This window comes from Miscanthus floridulus, chromosome 8 (genome assembly GCF_019320115.1).
Source record: "Miscanthus floridulus cultivar M001 chromosome 8, ASM1932011v1, whole genome shotgun sequence".
NCBI classification, from domain to species: Eukaryota; Viridiplantae; Streptophyta; class Magnoliopsida; order Poales; family Poaceae; genus Miscanthus; species Miscanthus floridulus.
In genome coordinates this window covers 35,108,317-35,131,269 of record NC_089587.1, presented here as the reverse complement: position 1 = coordinate 35,131,269, position 22,953 = coordinate 35,108,317, and the positions used below count along the sequence as shown (strand labels likewise).

Here is a 22,953-nt window from a genome sequence, read left to right as displayed (position 1 = left end):
AGACATATTTGTGAATTTTTTTAAAAAAAAGCTAAAAAATAAAAAATCCGGCCTATGATGATGGTCAGGCATGAAGCCCTCTTCAGCATGGCTCGAACTCATCGGACAATGCCTTTACCAGGCCCATGCCCAGTGGCGTCGGGCGGCCCATTTGGCAATCTATATGTCTACCCCCTCTGTCTCTAGGAAAGCATTACCTATTTCCCATAGAAAATTAGAAGCAACAAAATGGAGGTCACAAATTGTTAAATAACATCCACATGTTCTAAGGCCGTTGACTAATCAAGCTAATTAGATCTTTTCTTTGTTATTGTTTTCATAGTACATGAAGTTTAGGCCCCGTTTGACAACAAGAAACGTTTCTGATTATTACGAGAATAAGAGCCAAACGGGAGAAACATTTCACTCGAGAATCACTACGTTTCTCATTTTTATGCCTAACAAGGAGAAACCCTAGATTGCTGGTTTTCAGCTGGTTTCATGTGATTCCTAATTCTTGCCTCCCTTTCCATATCAACAACCATAATTTTTAGTTAACTATTTTTAAGTGAAAAAGTTAAAATAAAGTTATACATTTTGTTGAAGAATATTTTAATTTTATGATTTTTATGAAAAAAATATTTTTTTGAATCAGAATCCAATCTACTAGGCAAATAGTTTTATGAAGTGTTTCTAATTCATTACTAGATTTTTTTTTTGAAAGAATCTAAATCCAAAACATTTCTACTAGAATCTGGATCCCTATAAAAGGTATCCTTAAAGTGAGCCTTGTTCGATTCTAGTCGAGAAAGAAAAAGAAAACAAACACTGAGTTTCTACCTTTTTTGCTCTTTAAACTTTGAGCATTGTTATAAAAAAATTTGAGCATTCAAATAGTGAAAAGCAAAATATGTAACCATTGGTACTATCACTATTACAGGCTTATAGCCTATATTATTCTATGTAAAAAATATATTGTTTGAAATCGTGAAAATAATAGTGATATAGGAGTATCGACCAACAGTGCAACACTAATGTTCACTAATGTTTGCCTTTTTTTTTTTTGAAAACTTGTTTGCCTAACTTTTCTCGCGTTGACAAAATCAGAGAATTGGAGCAACCTCGCGGGTTCGCGGCCCCCATTGTTTTCCCCTTCCCGCAAGGCAACCAAACTAGCCCCCAGAACGAGGAGCCCTCCTCAGTCCTCACCTGACCACCTTCTTCCCAATTCTTCCGCTCCATGCCTCCGAATCCTCCCCTCTCCCTCCCGCAAATCCGCGTCTAGGGTTCTCGCCTTCGCCCACCCTACCCTCCTCTCCTCCTTCCCCTTCCGCAACGTCGCCGCCGCCGACGACGACGACGCAGATGGCACTCCTCGGCGACGCGCTGCGGCAGGCCTTCCTGATGCCGCGGCTCGCCTACGCGGCGCTCCGCGACGACGAGCACTCCCTCCCGCCGCGCCTCCGCCGCCCGCTGGCCGTGACCGCCGCCTGCTGCGTCGCCGCCGCTGTGGCAGCTGCCGCGTGCGTCAGCCTCGGGATCGTGTTCCCCGCCGAGCCCGCCGAGCGGCCCTTCTGCCGGGAACGCCGCATGCTGGAGGCGCTGCCCGCCGCGGCCAGTAGCAGGGAGGAGGAGCCCGAGGCGTACCGTTACCGCGGGGGTGCCTTTTACATGACCACCGCTGAGGCCGCCGACTTCTACTGGATGGTCGTCTTCGTGCCATCAGCTGTTCTCTTTGGCGCCTCGTTCACCTACCTTGTAGCTGGTGAGTCACAATTTCACTCCCCGTGGCACTGATGTGATTTTTTTTTCTAGGAACATGTGTGGTATACTAGATAGGTTTATGTGTTTATTAGCTTTTCCGTATTGGACATTGGGCTTGGATTGAAAATTGTGAGTCGATTGCAATTTGTAGAGACTTTCGATGTATAATAGAACAGGATGTGTCTTTGTTTGTCTTGCTTCACCATGTGAACTTGTTTTTTTTATGCTGGCTATATATGTGGCCTAAATGGGCATGGGGTCTAATTTTGTTTACGGAATCTTTTATATTGATGAACTTTGCTATGGATGTAGAAATTATGTTAGAGAACCTGTTTTGTATCTATTTATTTGCAAAATAATACTGGAATTGGTACAACTAGATTCCACATTGTAACAACACAAATCAGCCTTCTCATTGCAACAACACAAATCAGCCTTCTCATGGTTTTATTTGTCTGACTGCAATACTCATCTAGGCTAGGCAGGCGAGCAGTTGATTGGTTTCTTACGTTGCTATTTTTTAGGTGATACTTATGCTTTCCTGAAGGAAAGGGATATTTATGCTGCAGTAGCTTTATGTCTTCTGTTTGTATATTTTGTAGATGGTACATATTGATATAGCTCATATATGCTTTGTATTAGGCATTCTCTTTGCCACTCATGCCCTTTTCTTGGCAGATAATGATAAGCCATTGACAGAAAACCCTTCAAATTCACTTTCTCCTTCTCCATTTTAACATTAAAGTATTAAACCAATACATACTTGCAGGAATGTCTGTTGCATATGCTGCTCCAAGAAGGCATCCAATGATCTGTGTTGTTGAGAATAATTTCTGTGCTTCTAGAAGAGGTGAGTTTACGTATACATCCTCCTCGAAGATCTTTATGATTTGTCTTCGATCTTTCTTTGGTGGTACTAAGAAACTATGAGCTATCTGAGGCCATTTCAGGTTTTAAGGCATTCAAATGTGTTATGTTTCTGAAAGGATACATTACTACCCCTGTTTGGTCTGTTGTTTGTGCATTATCATTGTTCAGCATTCTCTCACCCTAGATCTGCAGAAACCCTTATCTTTTCCACTCTATAAAGGTATATTTCAGTCTTGTAGGATGACACTAAGGTTTGCAAAGCAGGCAAGAAATGCATTAGTTTGGTAGAACAATTTTTTTGATTCAATATGCCTATCAGGATGGCTAGCCATAACTTATAAGATAATTATTCCGAAGCAAAAGTTTAACTGACACAAATCCTACATCTCTATCTTGAGTTGTTCCTGCTGGTATTTCCTGGTAATTGCTGTCTACACACATTTTGCAGAAAGCAAATTCTGCTGTTGTAATGTCTGGATAGTGGAGATTGTAGTCTACCAGGCAACGCAACAAAATCATCATTTATGTGTCATGCAGAACATCACAATAAGTAATTGTGCACTAAAACAAGTTGAACTTGCTAGCGTAGGAAATTTGTTACTAAACGTGCTGCAAAGACAATGCATGGTCATGAGATCCATAGTAAACTATATTACAGTGTAATGCATGTCATCATTAATTAAAAAAGGGGCGTACCCAGTGCAGAGAGCTCCCGCTCTGTGCGGGGTCTGGGGAAGGGTGTTAGTGGCAAGCCTTACCCTCGCCTGTGCAATGCGAGGAGACCGCGACTCGAACCCGGGACCTTCCGGTCACAGGCGGTAAGACTCTACCGCTTGCACCAGGCCCGCCCTTCATGTCATCATTAATTATTTCTCCAAAATGATTATTTTTGGTCAATTAATGAGATCACATAAAACATAAAAAAAGGAACAAGTTGGTCCTATTCCCACAAGTTTGGGTAGCCCTGCCCTATATAGCACTAAGTTTCCTTACGAACAAATCCAGCTTATGTATGATAACTGTTTTCCCTCTTACCGATAGATAGTGCACATTTTTCTATTTCTTTAGCATAAATGCCTTCTTTTCGTATCCTTATCCCCACGAAACAACTACTAATATGCCGTATAGGTCCCTACCTATGGATGTGTCATGTGTTTCTACATATGCATTATAACTACCTGTGGATGTGTCATGTGTTTCTATATATGCATTATAAGTCCTTACACCATTGGGGTGGGGGGTGGGTGGGTGTTGAATGTAACACCCCAGCCCGTTAGAAGCCTGTAGTAGTTGTGTTGTTGGCCCATGTGGCATGTGTAGTTGTATTTCGTGGGTTTAGTACCACCTTGGAAGTTTAGAAGGGTGAGGGTCAGCTTATAATCCTAGTTGTTCCAAATGTAGCACCTCCGGGCTAACCCTTTTGCACGAAGCGAGGACGAAAGTGTAAGAGAGGTGCTACGTGCTACGTGTGTGTAGGCCCGTTCCACGTGAGGAGCTGGGCCATATAAGCAAAAATTTTGGATGCGTGGTGTTAGGCTGGACCTCAGATTAATTTGACTATGTACCAGACATGGGAGAATGGATAGCAAGGCACTACGACATTTACCTGAGCGAAGCGCATGGGCTGATACACATTGGCCCAAGTATCCAAAATTAGTTTAATAATTTTATTTTGGATACTATGGATACGTATCCACTTCTTATCTTCCATGTATCTGTATCAAATATGTATCCGATACGGGATATGACACCTACCTAGCGTATCAGGTTAACACCGACAAGAACGACATGCTGGTTGGCAGAGACGGAGGCGGGCGTGAGCTTAACGGTGGGAGAATGTGCATGAACAAAGGTTGAGGTGGTCGCCGAGCCCTCTTGGTTGGTCACTGCTCCCTCTGGTGTCAAGCTTGCTGGCATCAAGGGCCAGGCCCATCGGGTTGGGTCCAGCTGGAGGAGATCAGGATTCAAGGCTGGTGCAGGGGAGGCAGACGGGAGCTTGTGCATGGCACGATGGCTGGCGACCAGTGGATGGGAGATCGGCAGGGGAGAAATGAGATCATCGGGAAGAAGACCCAAGGGGCAAGAATGTCTTTTTGCATACGTCCTCCATGCACCATGCTGGCATTCTGAGTTGTCTCCCCATGTTTGTGAAAATGGCACAAATGTAACAAATCTTCTCTCTCCGATATCAATTTTGTAGGAATATTTGGGAGGATGGCTTTTGAATATGTGCCACTTGGGAGTACGAGTGTGGGAGGCAGCCTTGAAGCAGATGTCCTTGTGTGTTTAAGGCATGGGTCCTTGTTTCCATAGTGCAACCATCAATCCACGCATATGTGCAGGCTTAGGACTGAAGTATACATGCTTAAGCAGGAGGGACTCTTCTCCCCTCTTCTTGCTGCTATGATGACATTAGAATGGGAAAATCTTTCTATTTGCTCTGCAGAAGAAACATGCATGCATGCATCTATTGGTCCTTTCATTAGACATGTTTCTCTTTTTGTCTCTATTATATTAAGATGTTGCAGGAAGGGCGGGCCTGGTGCAAGTGGTAGAGTCTTACCGCCTGTGACCGGAAGGTCCCGGGTTCGAGTCGCGGTCTTCTCGCATTGCACAGGCGAGGGTAAGGCTTGCCACTAATACCCTTCCCTAGACCCCGCACAGAGCGGGAGCTCTCTGCACTGGGTACGCCCTTTTTTATATTAAGATGCTGCAGGCCCTCTAGTGAACATACCATGACAACGCGCATAACCTTCAGTCATATTCTCCCACTTTGTATGTGTGTTTCAAGCAACTTTTCTTTGTGAAATAATGGAAAATGAATGTACTGAGCTTTAGCTTTTTGGTAGTAGCACCTGCTGTGGCCTGCATTATTAGGCTAGTTTGCAAACCTGGAGTTTATGGAGCAACTGTTTTGAATCTTGCAAACAGTATGTTCGAATCAGTCTGTTGAGAAACAAGTACATTTCTTATTAAGAGAAGTGGTGGGCTGATACGATTATTTTTATTAGGTCCACCTGCTATCATTTTTTTGAACATTTGTTCTAGACAAAAAAAAATTCATTGTATGATGTATCCACCTTTTTTCTGATGTCTTTTCACTGTGCACGAGATTGAAATTTAGTGATAGTCATTTACTAGCAACCTGTTCTTGATTACATATTGGCTAATTGTTAATGTCCAGATATTGTAGATGGCTTTCCTATTAATAGTTTCAAGCTTATGAGCGCCATCATGTTAGAGAAATTTACTAAACTAATGTAATAGCGCACAAAGCCTGCTATGAGTGAAGGAAATTATACGTGGCTGATGCATTAGCTACTGGTTCAACTATACACTTTTATAATGAGTAGCACCAGCACCAGCTGTATCTCTTTTGTATATATGTAAAATCCTAACATGAATACACAAGTAATTTCTTAGTTGGGTCACTAATATTGTCTTGAATTGCAGGTGGTGTTCGTTGCCTGGCTATACTTAATGTAGTTTTCGCTGTAATATTTGGTCTCATGGCAATTATTCTTGGATCAACACTGCTGGCCCTTGGAAGTACTTGTTCAGTTCCTCTTTTCTGGTGCTATGAAATTACAGCCTGGGGTTTGGCAGTCTTATATGGTGGCACAGCCTTCTTCTTGAGAAGGAAAGCTGCAGTTGTCCTTGACGAGGGCGATTACGCTACCCACAATGTGGGTCTAGAGATGCTGGAGTCCAAAATGGAAGTGACTCCAGAGATGCAGCGCCGCATCAACGATGGTTTCAAGCAGTGGATGGGTTCGTCCCTTCTATCTTCTGATGACAAGGAGGAAGCCACGGATGACTACATTGAGCACGATGCTCCTAGCCCGACTGCCTTGGGTCAACAGCGCCAGCAGGAGCATGATCTAGAGACCTGACTGCTGTATAAATAAATGTACATAGAGCCTCCCACTTATTCGTTGAGGTTTGATGTTGTAAATGCCTGGTTGGGGTTCGATTGCTAACAAGTGATTGCCTTTGTTCTTTTTCCATAAGAGAGGAGAGAAAATGAGGGATTAGTTAGCTTCTCAAGTTCATATTTGGGTTTGCTGTTTCATTGCCATTCATATACATGCACAGATAAAGTAGATAGCAACATATGTGTGGGCACGTTGTTCACTGAAGTCAAAAGTCACCTGGAATCCTCTTGAGGATGTATGCTGAGATATCCTGGAAGTGCTGAATGAGTGGGACCTGTTCATGCAAATTGGATCATTCTGTACACATTTGACACGGCTAAAGATTTATGTTTTTACATTTTTCGTCGGTTTATTCATGGTACATATAAATGTCATGTTGTGCACTTTTCGTCGGAGGTTGGACCAGGGTCCTTTTGCTTTCTGATGTCAATCCGTGAAAACAAGTGCATACATATCTCCACGAATTGAACTGGAAAACCCGAGTCCAGAAAAATGATTAGCTTGAAACGAATCAAAGAATACATGTTTGTGTTTTTTTCTGACTGCGAGTTTGATACATATGCCCGAGAGCTCTCAGTGTCTCCTCTTCTGGAGAACCGCTCTTGAGACTTGAGAGCCATTAGCCATGTCCAAAATACGTAGTACTAGTTGAGAAATTAAGCAAGTAGCTACGCACAGCGGCAATGCGTAGTAGGTGGATGAAATCACCCGGCCTTCTTCTTCCCCTCATCTAGAATGTTCTAGAACGTAGAGGCAAGGAATCAGTAAGAGAGAACATCACTAAACAATGGGTACGTACGTGCTGCGCCTCAGCTATGTACACGTAAGCAAGAATCGGATGGGAGGAGCCGTCGTCTCCTCTCCATTGTCGTCGCTTCTTCTCATCCTGAACGATCGACGATCCATGGTGGTGTTGGTGTTGGATCGTAGATAACTGAGCTGCTGTTAGCACGTCGGCGGCCGGTCAGTGGCTGGCGGCGCGACGGTCGACGATCATATATATTATCAGTGGCGCGCCGAGGGACTCCTCATGCCGCCGCCGGAGGAGAGGCTGTCGACGTAGGAGAACTTCTTGGGCGCCATGCTGGGCGCCTTCTTGAGGAGCATGGCCTCGCCGTCCGCGTCCAGCGTGCCGTCCTCCCTGCGCTTCATCAGCTCGTCCTGGTCGAAGTGCCAGCCCATGAAGTCGAAGAGCGTCATCGACGCCGGCGCCTCGTTCAGCTTCTCCAGCTCCTCCTTGGCGTCCAGCTTCCGCGCCGAGGGCAGCTCCGCCGACTCCATCATCCGCCGCGCCGCCTCGGTCGCCGTCAGGTTCTGCGCCGCCGCGTCCGCGCTCAGCACGTCCTCGATGCGCGACATGACGCTGTACGCCAGGCTCTCCAGCACGCGCGAGTAGCTCTCCAGGAGGGCGTACCCGACGTCCTGCACCATCCAGCAGGGAAGGGATGGATGACAATGCCACTGCCATGCCATTCATAGATCAGTATCACATGCATGCATTGCAGATATACCCTGTTGTACTGGATCTTGGAGATGTCGAGCTGCGACTGCGGCGTCCCCGGGAACTGGATCTTGAGGAGGTGGAGGATGGTCTCGGCGCGCTCCTCGAACTGCTCGCGCTTCTCGAAGCTGACGATGGAGCTCCACGAGGACTTGGAGTCCTTGGTCTGCATCTTGCGCTTCCAGATCACGGTGGAGGCCTCGATGCGGTTCTTGAGGTCCAGCACCTTGTGCTCCGTGGAGAGGTCCATGCCGGCCAAGAACTCCAGAGGGTCGAACGTGTCCTCGGTGATGCTACGGTAGATGGCGTCGCCCAGGCTCGTCTTCCCTTTCTGTTCATGGCATTCATCATGTCAATGCCATGGTTTGAGAGCTAGGTGGCGATCTATCGACTGAATTGATCCGATATCAAGTTAAGGAAGGAAGGAATTAAGGAGAATGAATGAATTGTCTGTTTGCCTTTGGCAGCGACTCAATGTAGATCTCCGGGATCTCCATCTCCACGAGCACCTGCGCGTTGATGGCCATGGCCGCCTTGAGCACCTGGTTGACGCACTCCTTCTGGTACTGCAGCCACTTGCGGGTCACGTCCGACAGCCCCTCCGACGGCACCTTCACCGTCGGCATCCACCACTTGTCGTCGTCGCGCTTGTTGTCACCACCCTTCTCGTACCAGAACTCGGTCTGGTCAACGAAGTTGTCCATGTAGCCCTGCGGGGATTTTCTATCATTGATCCATCCATGCATCCATTTGATCATTGCAAAAAATAGACAGATCGAGCACGCAGCACTCACGATGAGCATGGCGTCGAGCTTCCGCAGCGCGGGGATGTTCATGGCGAGGTCGCGCCGCTGAGCCGTGGACATGATCTGCCAATCAAGAAGGTGCATCATGGTGTAGGTGTCAGTGTCACGACGGGGGCAGCTGACAGACACACACACACATATGCGAGACTGCCAAATAAGGGAGGCATGCAAACGACGATGTGATGTGATCACCCACCTCCATTGTTGTCCCGTTCTCCGCGGTCTGGCGCGTGGGCACGAACTCGACGATGTGGTCGGTGACGGAGAGCAGCCATCCCACCTCCCTCTTCCAGCGCTCCTTGGTGTCGGGCGCCATGGGCTCTAGCTTGCGGTGCTCGCCGAAGACGGACGCCGCGAGGTTGGTGACGGCGTTGGACAGCGCCAGCGCGGACGCCACGCCCTTGCCGGTGCCGGACATGTCCTCGCCCAGCAGGAGCTTGGCGAACTTCTCCTTCATGATGTCCAGCTCTGGAAACAACAATGAGTAGACAAGGAGGATGAGGATCGGATGGGATCACGAACAATAAAACGAATGAAATCGGGGGCGTCGAGGATGCATGAGCTGATGAAGAAGAGCTTGCATGCGGCGTCGTGTATAGTACCTGAGGGCGGCCCGTCGCGGCCCAGGCGCGACCGCGCCGCCCCGGCCGCCGCCGCCCGGCCGTTGGGAAGCGGCGGGGTGCCGCCGGCGCCATTGCCAAGGGACTCGTGCATCTCGCCCGTGTCGCTGCCGCTCCTGTCGAGGTGGCGCTCTCGCTGCTGCTGTTGCTGGTTGCTGTTGTGCGATCCGGTCTTGTCAAGGCTGTGTCCGCGCCGGAGGAAGCGCACCATCACCCAGCCCACCGCCTCGAGCTTGGCGCGCAAGGCCTGGGCGCGCGGCACTCGGCGGTCTTGCACCGCCGCGCCGCCTCACGAGGCGCCACCCTGGCTCAGCTCCCTCCCACAGCTGATGAGGACGACGTGCGCGGACCAAGGCCAAGAACGCACGACGGACGGACCGGACGGCCGACGACGCGACGCCCCCCCTCGCTAGCTCCCGCTCGCTGCACCGCGCTCTGGACCGGCCTCGATCCCACGGCGACGGCGGCGGGCGGGCGGCAGCTCAGGCAAGGGAGCAGCGGTGGGCGGGGCGGGATGGAGGAGAGAGCATGTCGCGCACGACGGCCGAGGGGGGGTTGAATTAGGCGAGGGGCGATGGACCCGGCCGGCCCGCGGGAAAAAAAGGGGGGGAGGGCGGCGGCGGTCCCGCCTAATTTAAGCGGGGGACGAACGTGCGGCGCATGTCGGCCGGGACGGGGGAGGGAAGGGAAATACTGCTCCTCCTAGTAGGAAGGAGTAAGCTTTTTCTCGTGCGCTCTTCTTCCCCGTGGCGCTGGCGGAGTGGCGGGCCGGTGGTCGGTAGCTCGGGGCCTTTGCTTTTGTTTAGCAGAGGTGATGATGATGAGAGGCGAGACCGCACCGGACGGGACGGGAGAGAGAGACCGGGAAAAACGGCGGGACAACGCTCCCGCCCACTCGTTGGCGCCAAATCGACTCTACCGGATGGAGTAGTTGCCGTGCGACGATCAGCCAATTGTCAATGCCGTTATTGACTTTTTTTTTTGTGCTAAGACTATCTGAAATTTTGAGAAATGACAATGACAATAGATAAAGGGAACACTCTAACCCGAGCCTCCGACGCCCCCACCCACTCTACGCAATCCACGCCGTGCCCACCCGCCCTCTGAGTCACCGCCGTCCATGTCGCCCCCACTCGGCCCTCTGTGCGCCGCCGCCTAGCTCCGTGCTGCCTATGAACTCGTGCCGTCGGGGAGCGCACCGGTAACCTCCACGCGCCACCCACCCGCCCTCTATGTGTCGCTGCTCAGCTCCACGTTGCCAGCGAGCTCGGCGCTGCCAGCGAGCACACCAAGGACCTCCACGCGCCAACGAGCTTCCATTCGCCAAAAACAACAAGGAGATGTTGCGTTGAAAGAGCATGTTTCAAACGTATGTTTCAAGTGTTTCAGAGGTACGTTGTAAGTGTTTTATATCGATGTTGTAAAAGTAGATCGGGATATTCCATATGTTGCAATGGCTATACACGTATTTTTCAAGTGTATGTTCCAAATGTTTCATCTATATCAGACGTATGTTGCAAGTGTTTTCATCTAGATGTTGCAAAAGAAGATCTGAATTTTGCATATACATGCATGTTGCAAGTGTATGTTTCAAGTGTTTCATACGTTTGTTGCAAGTGTTTTATCTGGACGTTGCATATGTTTGCAATGGCTTTCAAATGTTTTCTAGGTATTTTGCAAGTGTTTTAGATGTAAGTTGTAAGTGTTTCAGCTGTTTTCGAACGTATGTTGCAAGCGTTTAACCTGGGTGATGCAAAAGTAGATCTGGTGTTGTACATGTTGCAATAGGACCCACCTGTTGCAGCCACCTGCTGCAGCTGCTGGGTGACGTTTGGGCGGTGCAGGCTTGCTGCTGGGGCATCGTCGAGCGGCCGCAGAGAAACCGAGCGCATGCATGAGGGCCCACGCGGTGGGGTGCGCGAAAAAATAGGCGACGCGGGCTCGTCCTCTTGTGCACGGGCACCGTCCAATGCTAGTGCCCCGGATTGGACGTTTGGACGTTAGCAAGTCTGATAAATAAATAAATACTCCTAAATCACAAATGCTATTATTCACAAGGACCATATTTTCTTCTTCTGTTTCTTCCTCACACACTCTAGATTTAGAATCAAGTTTATAGGGCCAATCGCAATGGACAATTTCATTTTATTGATTTCAAGTATGTAAACTCACATGAAACAATAAAACATAACATTTGCTTGATTGTTGAAACAACTTTCTACAATATATATTTTGTTTTTTGTGTTCATATGTGCTCATTGTATATTTAATCTTATGGCACATTAGGACGTAGAGACAATATCCCTGAGACGTCATCTAGATGAAACCCATTTCATCTCTCCCTTCCTTCATTTTTGCTGTATTATTAAAGTTGTTTATGTGGTACAACGGCACGGTATTAAACGAGATTAAAACTCGTTGCTTATGTGGTACAGTGGCACCCTATTAAACGATAATAAAACTTCGATTAAGAGGGGTCTAATAACCTAACTTGTTATTATACAGTTATGCACGACAATAAATTGTAGCTACGGATTTGGTACTAAACCAGTAAAGTAAATTTCCCACCAAGCTTTATATTCCTTAAACCATTTTCAATGGAGAATTTGATGAGCCACGTCACGGAAAATGAAATACAATATGAATGATGTTAAGTTGCACGCGCCGATCGGTTCAATCCAACACTTCAATACCCCCACACACGTGCAGCCCGAGAGAGGCGCAAACGTGGAAATAAAGGGGCGGATGACTCTACTAGGATTCGAACTCAAGGCCTCTGGCTTTAATACCATGTTAAGTTGCATGCACCAACTAATTTAACCTAAAAGCTTAAGCTGTCAAGAAGAGGTGGGCAATGCACTTATACACACCTCAACAAATGAGACATCCAAACTCAATTCATAGTTTCATTCTATAGTTTTATGGACATTTAATTTCATGACTCATATAGAGTTAGTAATCGTATCAACAAAGTTTCATCTAGCTAGAACTCATCTCTTCTTAAAAAAATTTGCCATGTCTTATGCAGCCTATTAAATACAAATAAAACTCAATTGGCCTTATAAAGCCGATTAGCTTATGTTTGAACTCTGAAGTAGCACGTATTACCACCAGCATTTAAGGCACAGAGAAATCGCAGAAATCTTTCAACACTCAACCGCAGGTTTTATGCCTTGCGGTACGAATAATTCTCTGAAGATGTTATGCCTGAGAAATCTTATGGTCGCATCAATGCATGTGCACGCATTGCTCTTCTACATAGCCTATATTAAGGAATAGAGCAGACAGCCAGCATTGCTCTTCTACATAGCCTACATTACACAACAGGTATGCACGCATCAATGCATGTGCATCGATCATTCTACGACACAGGAAATTCTGTAACTAAACAACACAGGGATTTACAGGTACAAGGATCAACATGTTCATTGTTAGCTGAAGATATGTTACATGGATCTCAAGATCAAGGACAGATTCTTGATTTTCTTGACCTAGTGCAGGTGCAGTTCCTGACTTTTTTTTCTTCAAATTAATACCTCGTCCCTTCCATGGAGTTTCCATCATTTGGAGAATCGGGTGGAACGATCATCAAGCTATCACAATATGACATGTCCAGAAGCTCTGCTATGTTTGCCAGCTGATGTAGCTGTGACTCTGGATGGGCACTACTATATATGTCATCAAAACGATCATGAATCTCATGATCACGAGTTGGATAGAAGCCTGCGTCTACACCATTAAGTGGACCTTCAAGACAATTTGTCGATTCCTTTTTTTCCAGGGATGTTGAAAATTTTGCTGCAACACAAGAGACCTTCTGAACCACTGAACTCGATGGCAAGGCCTCTTTTTCCTTGGTTACCACGGGCAAACTAGACCTAGCAATTTGCCTTTCCGAGACATTGACTGAAACATACCGTTCACTGTACATAGAATCAGAACCCTTTTTCTTCAGTGCTGCATTCCTACCATCTTCTGTGAATCCTTGTTCTGGTTTGGGTCTTATTGGGCAATCCACTGCAACTTGAATATTTATGCATGAATCCTGGCCACTCTTAATGGTGCCAGAGCATTTATTATCTATAGTCAAACCTCTGACATAATCCGAATTCCTTTTTCCATTCATAAGTGTATGCCAGCGATTCTTAATTGCTTTCCCTGTCCTGGAATCACAACCATTGACAACATGATAAAGTGATTAAAAGTGCACTGAGTTCTTTCAAAGATAGGACTGAAAGCAACATAACCTAACAAAAGATAACCACACTTAAATTATGAAAAGAAAAAAAAAGATACCTGTAAGCTTCAGTAATTTTCATCTATATTTTTAGCAGTACTTTATTTCTAATGACTGGATATGAGCTATATGGTCTTTTAAATAGCATCGAAGGAAGCTTATAAATGATGTAATAGATAGTACAAATTACTATTTACTATTCTGTAGGAATCTGATACAAACTGAACAGTTGACATTTGGTCCTTCAAGTTCTGTTTCAACATCATGACCTCACCTGCCAGGAAAATGTTTAGCCAGTTTACACCATTTGTTTCCAAGAATACGATGAGCACGGATCAATGTTATGTCCTCCTGTTCTGACCATGGCTAGTTGTTCACAGCAGGGTCAAGATAAAACATCCATCTGGATCATCAAATTTGACAAAGGTAAATTCACAGTTAGTTCTGAGACAGATTTGAAAGGATGAATTTCAAAGATAGAAATCTGTACAAGGATTACACTATATAGGTATAACTGAAACTACTGATTCAAATTTTTTGATTTGTGACCCAGTAATGAGTTTCCTCTTAATGAAATACATGCCAATGCATGTTCGGAAAAAAAACTATTGTGTAAATAGGTGTATAGCACAAGTTAACAACGTTTTGATAAATATGTGTTGGTGCTCTAATTGCCAGGCTTTGCTAGACTGTAGTATGTAGAAAGTACTCTCGGTCATTGGTCCTAGATTTGCATTATGACATATTATTACTGAGAAAAGAACCATAGTAGAATAATCACCAAGTTTTGCTAGGGTTACTTGAATCAACACACTAGACAATTGATACTTTCTTAAAGTGGAACAAAAAGTGTCTTTTAGTTAAAGATCTCAGGAAAACATGCACTCAGGTTTTATATACGGTGCTACAGAAAGTTGTAATGGTAATCAAGGTTTCTCTTAGATATTTAAGACCTCAGAGTTAATATTTTAATTGACTTTTTTGGGACCATCATCTGATGTTTATAGTTCTAGAGGTGTTGTGGAATAATATAAATGTTGTCAATTTATGAAGGATAGGAAGTCCAACAACAAAGATTCTATTATTACATTAGTTGTTTTTTGAACAAACTATTTTGAATATAGCTATAAGTATGCTTGGACATGCTGTGAAAGTGTAAAACATCATAAACTATATGCTGGACCTATCAGTACATTAAATCTGTAAACAGACAAAAAGACCCTGGCTTGAGAGTATATAAAAAAGAAGTTGCATTGTTTGTACCAAAAGACTGCACTGCAAAATATCAAGACCTCGAAAGCAATACTTTTCCTCAAACAACCATCTAGTTGCCTTTATCGGAAGTAAATCGAACAAGCTAAAAGGTGGTAGACTGGTATTGACATGCTGGTGTGGCGAGATGCCTTCAATGAGGCTGCCAAAGGATCACAAAAACAAAAGTAATGGCTAGGACAAATCATTTTCATTTGGAATCATAAAGGGAAGCAACCGAACAATGTGTATCCTGTAAATTTTACCTTTCTCGGCATCGTTCTCGACTACGACCAGGTATAGAGCGTGCAATATCTGACCATTTGTTTTTGCAATGCGGGCCTACCATTTGAATAAGAATATCATCTTCCTGAAATATGTTCATTTTTTTAGCAATACAGAACAGGAGGAAATAATACAATAAATGAAGGTAGCTGAAATAAACTAATAACTTACATCTTGTGACCATGTGTTCCTCCTCTTGACTGAATTACCTGTCTTGTGGGATAGGAACTCAGCTACACAGCAGAGTCAAAATTAAAGCAAATGTGGATGTTGAAAAGCATAAATTGGGGTTGCGAGTGTTAAAAGTCAAAGAAATGTCAAGCAGAAAATGATCTGATGATGGAATGGAGATACACACAATTACACACCAATTCAGGTCATCAAATTCACCCATATCATCCAAATTTCCTACCATTAGCTTCATCATGCCACAACCAAAGGCACTAGTAACTATTCTATGCTTCTTCTCCTATTTGGTTCATTAATGAATTTTATGAACAATTGAGACATATCATATCAATCTACAAAAGTAGTCATCATGAAACAAGTCTGCCTACTCTCATATCCAGCTTACACCCTTTTCATGATACACACTAAGTGTGCATTTTTATATTCTTATATGCCTGAATGAGAAATTGGAACCATGACTTGATGCACTACAACCAAGTGGTCTGTAAACTGCCAGCCTACCAGTACTGTGAGGGACCAGTACACTCATAGCATAATTTTATCCTACTTAATCGTTTCTTTTAATAATGTACATCATGCTGGGATGCTGGGATTGTACGTTATCACACACAGTTTTCACAAATAGCTTCCAAACCTAGGCAATACAGTTTTTTTTGTACCATATAGATGCACCTGTGGGTGACTAGCTCTAGCTTGGTTGCAGAGAAAGCACTTTCAACAGAAGCAATCTCCTACTCACTCTTGATGCATCCCCTCTACTTTGACTAATCTATCGATTAACATAGTCTGTTCTAGTTAGATCAAGAAAAGGCACTACCTATCTTCCATGAAACAGCCACATATGAACTTTGAGACATGTGAGTACAAAAATTCAGATGTATCCATGACTAGACTACATTTACCTGTCCTTTTCCGTTCTTCAGCCTTGAATCGTTTAGAAGGCCTCTGGAGTCCCCCATGCTACATTAACAGTTACGAAGAAATAACTTGTAGGTGAGATTCATTTAGAAGCCAAATCGGAATTGATTTAGAAGGCTTAATTAAAAAGATGGAACAAACTAACAAAGTGATTCTAGTTCTGATCTACTCATGTCAGCTCTGATTCCAGTCACTGTAAACTTCACTCAGGACAGGACAGTAAAAGAGTCCATTCATGTGTGGCCGCACCTCGTCTGCAATCCAATCGATTTTGCGCGAGCAACTCGAGGACCTGCCGCTGCCGGAGCTCCTGCAGGAACATGACAGGGTAATGGTCAGCTGAAAGCTCCTGCTTCTTGTACTCGATTCTCTGGATGGATTTCCGGACAGCGATAATATGAACAGGAACAATGCTGTTCGGACGGTATAATCCAAGAAACAGAGGGCGTCGAATAGAGTCGCTAAAAATGCTCAAACACCAGAACAGAACATATATAAGTAGAATAGAACTTAAAGCGCGTATGGGGGCCAATGGAGACATCGAAAGGAAGGGTTCGTTGATTAACCGCCGCGTGGTGACGCCGTCTCCGCTCCGCCGCATGGGTGCCGCCGCGTGCAGGGACCAGAACCAATCGCTCAAGCCTCAAGCCCGCACCGAAGCACGGCAAAGAAGCAAGGGAATGCCTGCCGGCTGCCGGTACTCCGACTCCCAGAGGCCAAGGTGGCGCCAGCCAGGTGGGAGCGGCGTGGACGCGTGGTGGCGTTGCCAACGAGGAGGCACGGCGTAGGGTGTGTCTGGAACTTTGGAATTTGGTGGTGGCGTAGTCCCGTAGAGGCAAAAAGAAAAAAAAAACCCCTCGATTAACGAGCGGCGCAGGCCCGGATGTGTTTCTTCTGGGACAAAAATGGCCCACGTCCAGCTCTTGTTAAACAGGCTGGGCCAAATACTCTGAACTGTGTAGACTTGTCTGCACGTGGATATAGGTTGGTTCCTGCAGTGTATCCTAAAATTTCTGTCACGTCAAATGTTTAGATACATATATAGAGTATTAAATATAGACTAATTATGAAACTAATTGCACAATTTGTGACTAATTTACGAGACGAATCTTTTAAGCCTAATTAGTCCATGATTTGACAACGTGGTGCTACAGTAAACATGTGCTAATGACAGATTAATTAGGCTTAAAAATCGTCTCACAAATTAGCCTCCATCTATGTAATTGATTTTGTAATTAATCTATATTTAATGCTTCTTATTAGTATCTAAACATTTGATGTGACATAAATTTTAGGAGCCACTAAAGAACCAAACACCCCCATAGTCAAATAGTCCACCAAAATATATTATCTAATGAGTACTTAGTAGCAATACACGTGCGAATATGGTTACCATAGGATAGAGTTATCGTAGCGTTCCCACGCGCGCAAGACCCTGCCCACCGCCGCCGCCGCCTCCCACCACCACCCGTCCTCCGTCCCCGCTCGTCGACTCCGCCCTTCGCTAATCCATTGCCTCTGTCAACCGACGAGAGTCCCCTACCCCTGCTCCACCCAAACCGCCGCCCCACCACCATGGTCGGCAGAGCTCCTCCGCCGCACGTCCTTGCCCACCCACCGCGGGGCCAACCTGCTGTTGAGATCTAGAGCCGAGGGAGACAGCCAAACCCTAACCTGCCTCTAGCGGAGGCCTAACCTGCCTCTAGCGGAGGCGGCGCTGGCACGGGCATGACAGTCGTGCGGTGCCGCAAGCATGCGACCGTCACGTGTCAGAGTTTGCGGTTATGATAGGTGACATTCTATTATATTAGTCTCGCCATAAACTAACAGTTTTACCATCTAATCTCTCGTCAAACTTTTTTAAAAAAAGTCTCCCAACCTTGATTGGTTGCCAACTTAACCCCATCACTTATAAAACCATGTTTTTTTTAAACAAATCACTTTGCATTACTCATCTGTTATACCTTAAACTTTGCAAAACCAGAGAAATAACCCCTTGAGACGGTTTTGCTTAGCTGGCGTTCCACGCTAGCTAGCTTTGACACAGTGGTTCTTGGGCCCGCTTGTTAGCCCGGTTGGCTTTGACACCATTGTCTCCCCCTAGTCTCGCGTCTCGCCTTCGCCTCACCGAAAGACCGAACGCCGTCGCCCTCCGCATCTGCAGTTCCGAGATGGCCGCCACCCTGCTGCCCCTTCGTTGTGTCCACGAGCACGTTCCACGATAGCCACTCCAAGAGCGCGTGAGCGTGTGGTGCCTGTGTCTGCGCGCAACCGCGCGATGGGCGGTGGCTGAGGATGAGCACCCCGCTAAACCCACACTCGTAGAGAACCACAGCCGCCGCTTCCTCCATGGTCGCCAGTACCAGTTCCCTTCCCCTGACTCGCCCTCTCCCTTGCTTTCGGTGCCTACTGTTGGAATCGGCCCATGAATATTGTAGTTTCAGTTTGTACTTCAGTTTAGCATAATCACATGAATCTATTGTATTTGCACATTGAACAATTGTTTCACAAGAGCAAACCGTAACAGGTTTTCATCCATTGTGTTGTCACCATTTTTCTTCTCATTTGCACTGAAACTGAGCTGTACCAAACAAGCCCTAAGAAAACATAATTTTACAGGTTTTCACCTACCAGCTAGTGTCAGATTGTGGAGTAACAATCCACACGTTTTACATCAGAGGACCTAGAGTATTACATGTATCCAAAAGGATTACCAATGATGCGTAGCTAGCAGAGTCCTGTAAGGACCGCAACCTCTTTTCAGAAGTTAATATGCTTGGACATCAACTTTTGATCCATTGTGTTGTCACCATTTTTCTTCTCATTTGCAGGATCAAGGTGGTTGAAACCCTACGCTCTGGAACCAGATGCTGTGTTTGCGTTTTAGCTAAAACAGTAGCTGATTCTGCAAATCTCGGATTGTGCTATTTTAGATTTTGCACACACTATATCCAACTTCTTCTGTTTTCAAGTCCTCACTCCAGTTCAAAAACTCTAACCCGCCAAACTGTACTTGCTTAATACCAACATGACTGAAAAAATCAAACAGAAAAACGGATGAGATTGCATTGTTCCACACAGGAATATGATAGTAACAAATTATTCATAACATGACCGAATACAGTAAGCACTATGTTGAGTTATGATGAGGCAATAAAAAAGTGTGCTCCTCCCTAATGGTGTGCCAAACCCCACAAGCCCAATCTTGCCCTACTACAGGAACGCCTTTCTAGCAAGGATTACATTCCAAATCAGTAGTTACTACTTCCCTTCAGATAAAATAAAATGTTCAGTCTGCTTCTCCTCCTATAAAAGAAGAGAAGTGAAGCTGTGGAGCACAGGGCTCACAAACATGGCAGTTCGGCGAAACATACTGCATTCCTGTGGGACAGGTTGCAGTGGACTCAAGTTGTGCCACATCACATACTTTTAATTTTTAGAGGCGCCAAACAGAAAACCAGAGCAAGATATAAATATAGAAGTGCACCATATGTTAGAAACCAGATCCTGATGAGCAGAAATAACATTATACAAGTAAATAAATTACCAAAATATTGACAATTCAAAAGTCTAGTTCTTACTCTGAACTTATTGTTGTTAAGGCATTAAGCAGGATGTCCAAAAGCAATGGCTCATGAATACCAATGTCTACCCTGTCAAAGTTAATAATATGAAAATAAAGAGTCATGGGTTAAATCAATGTGATTAGAAATTGAAAAGGCATGCATTTGCATATTTTCTCTGGAATAAATATTTGTTCGAAAGGTATCACATACATGGTGCAAAAATGTACAATTGCACAGATAGAGCTACAGCTTTATAGAAAGCCATAGAATAGCAGTGTACTAGTATTAAATGGTAGTCAGTATTTTTTTGTCAAAGTGGTCTAGCAGGCTTACTGCACCACAAAATTCATAAATCACCTAAAAATGACTTGTCATGATTAAACCCACATCGATGGAATTTATGTTGTGAATGCTCTTTTCGTATTTATGGTATTTTTAATAAGCTTGTTAACACAAACAGTTAGTGTCTGTAATCCAGAATGATGCGAGAACAGATGATAGTAATCAAGAATTAGAGGACTGGGAAATGGATAACACCTTAGTTCAATAAGTTATGATAATTCACATGACAACATAAAAAGATTACAGTCTGTGTAAAGCCGGCTTAGAAGAGAAATATTACACACCATACTCGTGCTAGATTACCTTGAGTCTCAAGATCACCAATGTTGTAAAAGGACGTTGGAGTGACGTTAGCTCCTTCAAGAGCATCATAAGTCGGCCTTTTACAATCTAAAAGCAACTGCGATAACTGTAAAGTAAACAAGAACTTTTGAAGCCCTTAGTTCAAAGCATAGAAGTTTGATCAAATCATTTAACTTATCAACATTTTGAAGAAAAGAATGGAGGTCAGAGTTTTACATTCTTACTAATGGAAGGATTATGTTACCCTGACTAGTATCATCTCAACCACTTTGTTTCCTTATTATATTTGAAGGACATGACAAGAAAACAAAAAAGGTTGTCTACAATGACATTCAGAAAGTGTAAATGTGGTCCAACCATTATACCTGCATATTCATAGAATTGCAGCCACCAAGACGGCCAACTATATGCCATGATCGCAGAGACTGCAAGCACAATAAAAGGGAAGTTGCAACATCCTGAGCAAACATGTGTATAGATTTGATACATACTATGCTTCTTTCATAAGTGTGGTGAATAAACACTTCCTGTTGGGAAAAAATAAAGAGAAAGAACTCACATCAGAAATTAAGGTAACATCTTTTGGCAACAGAGCATTGTAGAACTCGAACCAAATATATGAATTGGAGAAGTCAAATCTAGAATAGGAAACAAGCAAAACTCCATTAAGCAATTAAGAAAGATCTCAAAATGGTTGTCAATAGTTTTACTTCTTCATTGAACATTATAAGGTACTCGAGATCTAAACTTTGTGACTTTTAACCAATAGTAGATCCAACATCACATAGGGTGTTGGGCTCGTGCTCAGAAGTATTTTTCATAAGATCATGGTTAACAATATATTGTAAAAGAATCATGCTCAGAAGTGGCTTTGGAGGTCACCACAATAGAGGTTTTTGCTGATCAAGGATGGAGGTTTACACACAGATTATGTTAAAGGTGTTGGGTCGCTATTTTGCGCTTCTGTTCGATGAGCTATGACCTATGAACTTGCTTTTGCTGCGAGTGCAGCAATTGTAATAATGAACGGCTAAAGAATCACTTGGAGTGGAGTATATGATACTGATACTTCTATTCCATCCATTATCAAAAATATTGTAAAAGAATTTAACACTGACAGTTTGATTTAGGAGGCCAATTTTGTAAATGAAAATTTGGAGACTCATCAGTTCAAACTGCACAGTATAAACTAGTCCTATCTAGCTAACTGGATTTTGTACACTGTACAAATATATGGCAGCATCAGAGAAGCACATTACTTGTTCAAGACGACCTTCATGGGGTTGGGCGAGCCGGTCTTGGTTTGCACGATCTTGTGGCGCTTCTTTCCTATCCTATCCTCCATCTGCATGAGAGCACAGGGCGTGAAGCAAACCCCAAATTGTGCATTCGTCAGAACGAAGAAGTGAAGACAGGGGAGCCCACGCGGGTTTGGGCCTTCTTGGGGTCGTCGAAGTAGTCCCCCATAATGTCTCCGATTTCGGGGTCGGGGTCGTAGTCGTCCTCCTCCTCGCCGCCGCCCGTCCAGCTCGGGAACCCTCCCTCCTGCAGCGCCGCTTCGTACTCGTCGTCGCCGTCCGCAGCGGCTGACGCGCTCAGCGCCTCCCCCGCCCCCGCCCCCGCCGCGCGCCGTCGGGCGACGAGGAGGGACGCGTGCCTTAGGCGAGCAGGGAAGGGTGCCGGGAGACGCGCGCTCGGGCTCGAGGCCGCTGCTGTTGCGGGTGGGAGAGGCGGAGGCGGGTAGGCGGTCAGGTAGCCGCCGAGGAGCGCAGAGAGCATATCTGGTCCCTCTGCGATGAGGCGGTCAGGTAGCCGCCGACCTGTACTGCGCCTGCGCTTGCTTGCCACGAGGGCGCCGCATGCCGGCGATTCGTCGGCAGGCTGAGGCTGGCTACTGGCTAGTGCAGCAGTAACTGGTGCGCTGTGGAAGTGTGGATGCTCACGGAGACGTTTGGTTTGGATACGCTTGGAGGCACAGCCGCACAGGGAACAAAGAAATTCTAGATGGGTTTGAATGATCTAGCAATAGTTGTAGGAAGCCAGTGGAATGAAACGATGAAAGGAAAATAATAGAAATCTTTTACGGTTCGGGCGTCCGGATGGGATGGATCCCTCTCACGCCACGCGCCCTGCTTCTCTCTCCTCACGCTGTGCGCCTCTGCACCTCGCGCGCACCGGACCCATCTCGCGCCACGTCCGCCCCGCGCCTCGCACAGTCACACGTACCCGCCTCGCGCCGTGTGCGCCCCGCGCAGCGCGCGCCCGCGCCCGGCAGCAAGCAGATGAACACACGTAACCTCGTGTGTTTTAGACGTACGTTGCATATGTTTTATCTAAATATTATAAAAATAGATCTAGTATTATATATGTTGCAATAGCTATATACA

At 45.4% G+C, this 22,953-nt stretch overlaps 3 protein-coding genes and 1 pseudogene across 4 annotated transcripts; 1 reads left to right on the top strand and 3 right to left on the bottom strand.

Annotated features, from left to right (window-relative positions):
* The first annotated feature begins 1,131 nt into the window (after positions 1 to 1,131).
* LOC136476162 (uncharacterized) lies at positions 1,132 to 6,896 on the top strand. 2 transcript variants are annotated; one of them, XM_066473888.1, is made up of 4 exons: positions 1,132 to 1,744; positions 2,513 to 2,593; positions 4,814 to 4,904; positions 6,067 to 6,245. In XM_066473888.1, the coding sequence occupies exons 1-4, from the start codon at positions 1,345 to 1,347 to the stop codon at positions 6,092 to 6,094; spliced, it is 600 nt and encodes a 199-aa protein (XP_066329985.1). In that variant the 5' UTR covers positions 1,132 to 1,344; the 3' UTR covers positions 6,095 to 6,245. The 2 variants fall into 2 exon arrangements, with proteins under 2 accessions (XP_066329985.1, XP_066329984.1); XM_066473887.1 differs by lacking the exon at positions 4,814 to 4,904 and having other exon boundaries at positions 6,067 to 6,896.
* Positions 6,897 to 7,031: 135 nt separating this feature from the next.
* LOC136476159 (rop guanine nucleotide exchange factor 9-like) lies at positions 7,032 to 10,361 on the bottom strand. The gene is made up of 6 exons (XM_066473885.1): positions 9,458 to 10,361; positions 9,052 to 9,323; positions 8,844 to 8,918; positions 8,508 to 8,759; positions 8,060 to 8,380; positions 7,032 to 7,970 (listed from the first exon to the last, which is right to left on the bottom strand). Exons 1-6 carry the CDS (start codon positions 9,684 to 9,686, stop codon positions 7,554 to 7,556), a joined length of 1,566 nt encoding a protein of 521 aa, XP_066329982.1. The 5' UTR covers positions 9,687 to 10,361; the 3' UTR covers positions 7,032 to 7,553.
* Positions 10,362 to 12,770: 2,409 nt separating this feature from the next.
* Positions 12,771 to 18,706, bottom strand: LOC136468856 (uncharacterized; annotated as a pseudogene).
* A 5-nt stretch (positions 18,707 to 18,711) lies between these two features.
* On the bottom strand, positions 18,712 to 22,646 carry LOC136471581 (uncharacterized). The gene is made up of 7 exons (XM_066469324.1): positions 21,992 to 22,646; positions 21,826 to 21,911; positions 21,126 to 21,204; positions 20,932 to 20,991; positions 20,548 to 20,672; positions 19,937 to 20,008; positions 18,712 to 19,387 (listed from the first exon to the last, which is right to left on the bottom strand). The coding sequence occupies exons 1-7, from the start codon at positions 22,343 to 22,345 to the stop codon at positions 19,285 to 19,287; spliced, it is 879 nt and encodes a 292-aa protein (XP_066325421.1). The 5' UTR covers positions 22,346 to 22,646; the 3' UTR covers positions 18,712 to 19,284.
* Between the last annotated feature and the right edge of the window lie 307 nt (positions 22,647 to 22,953).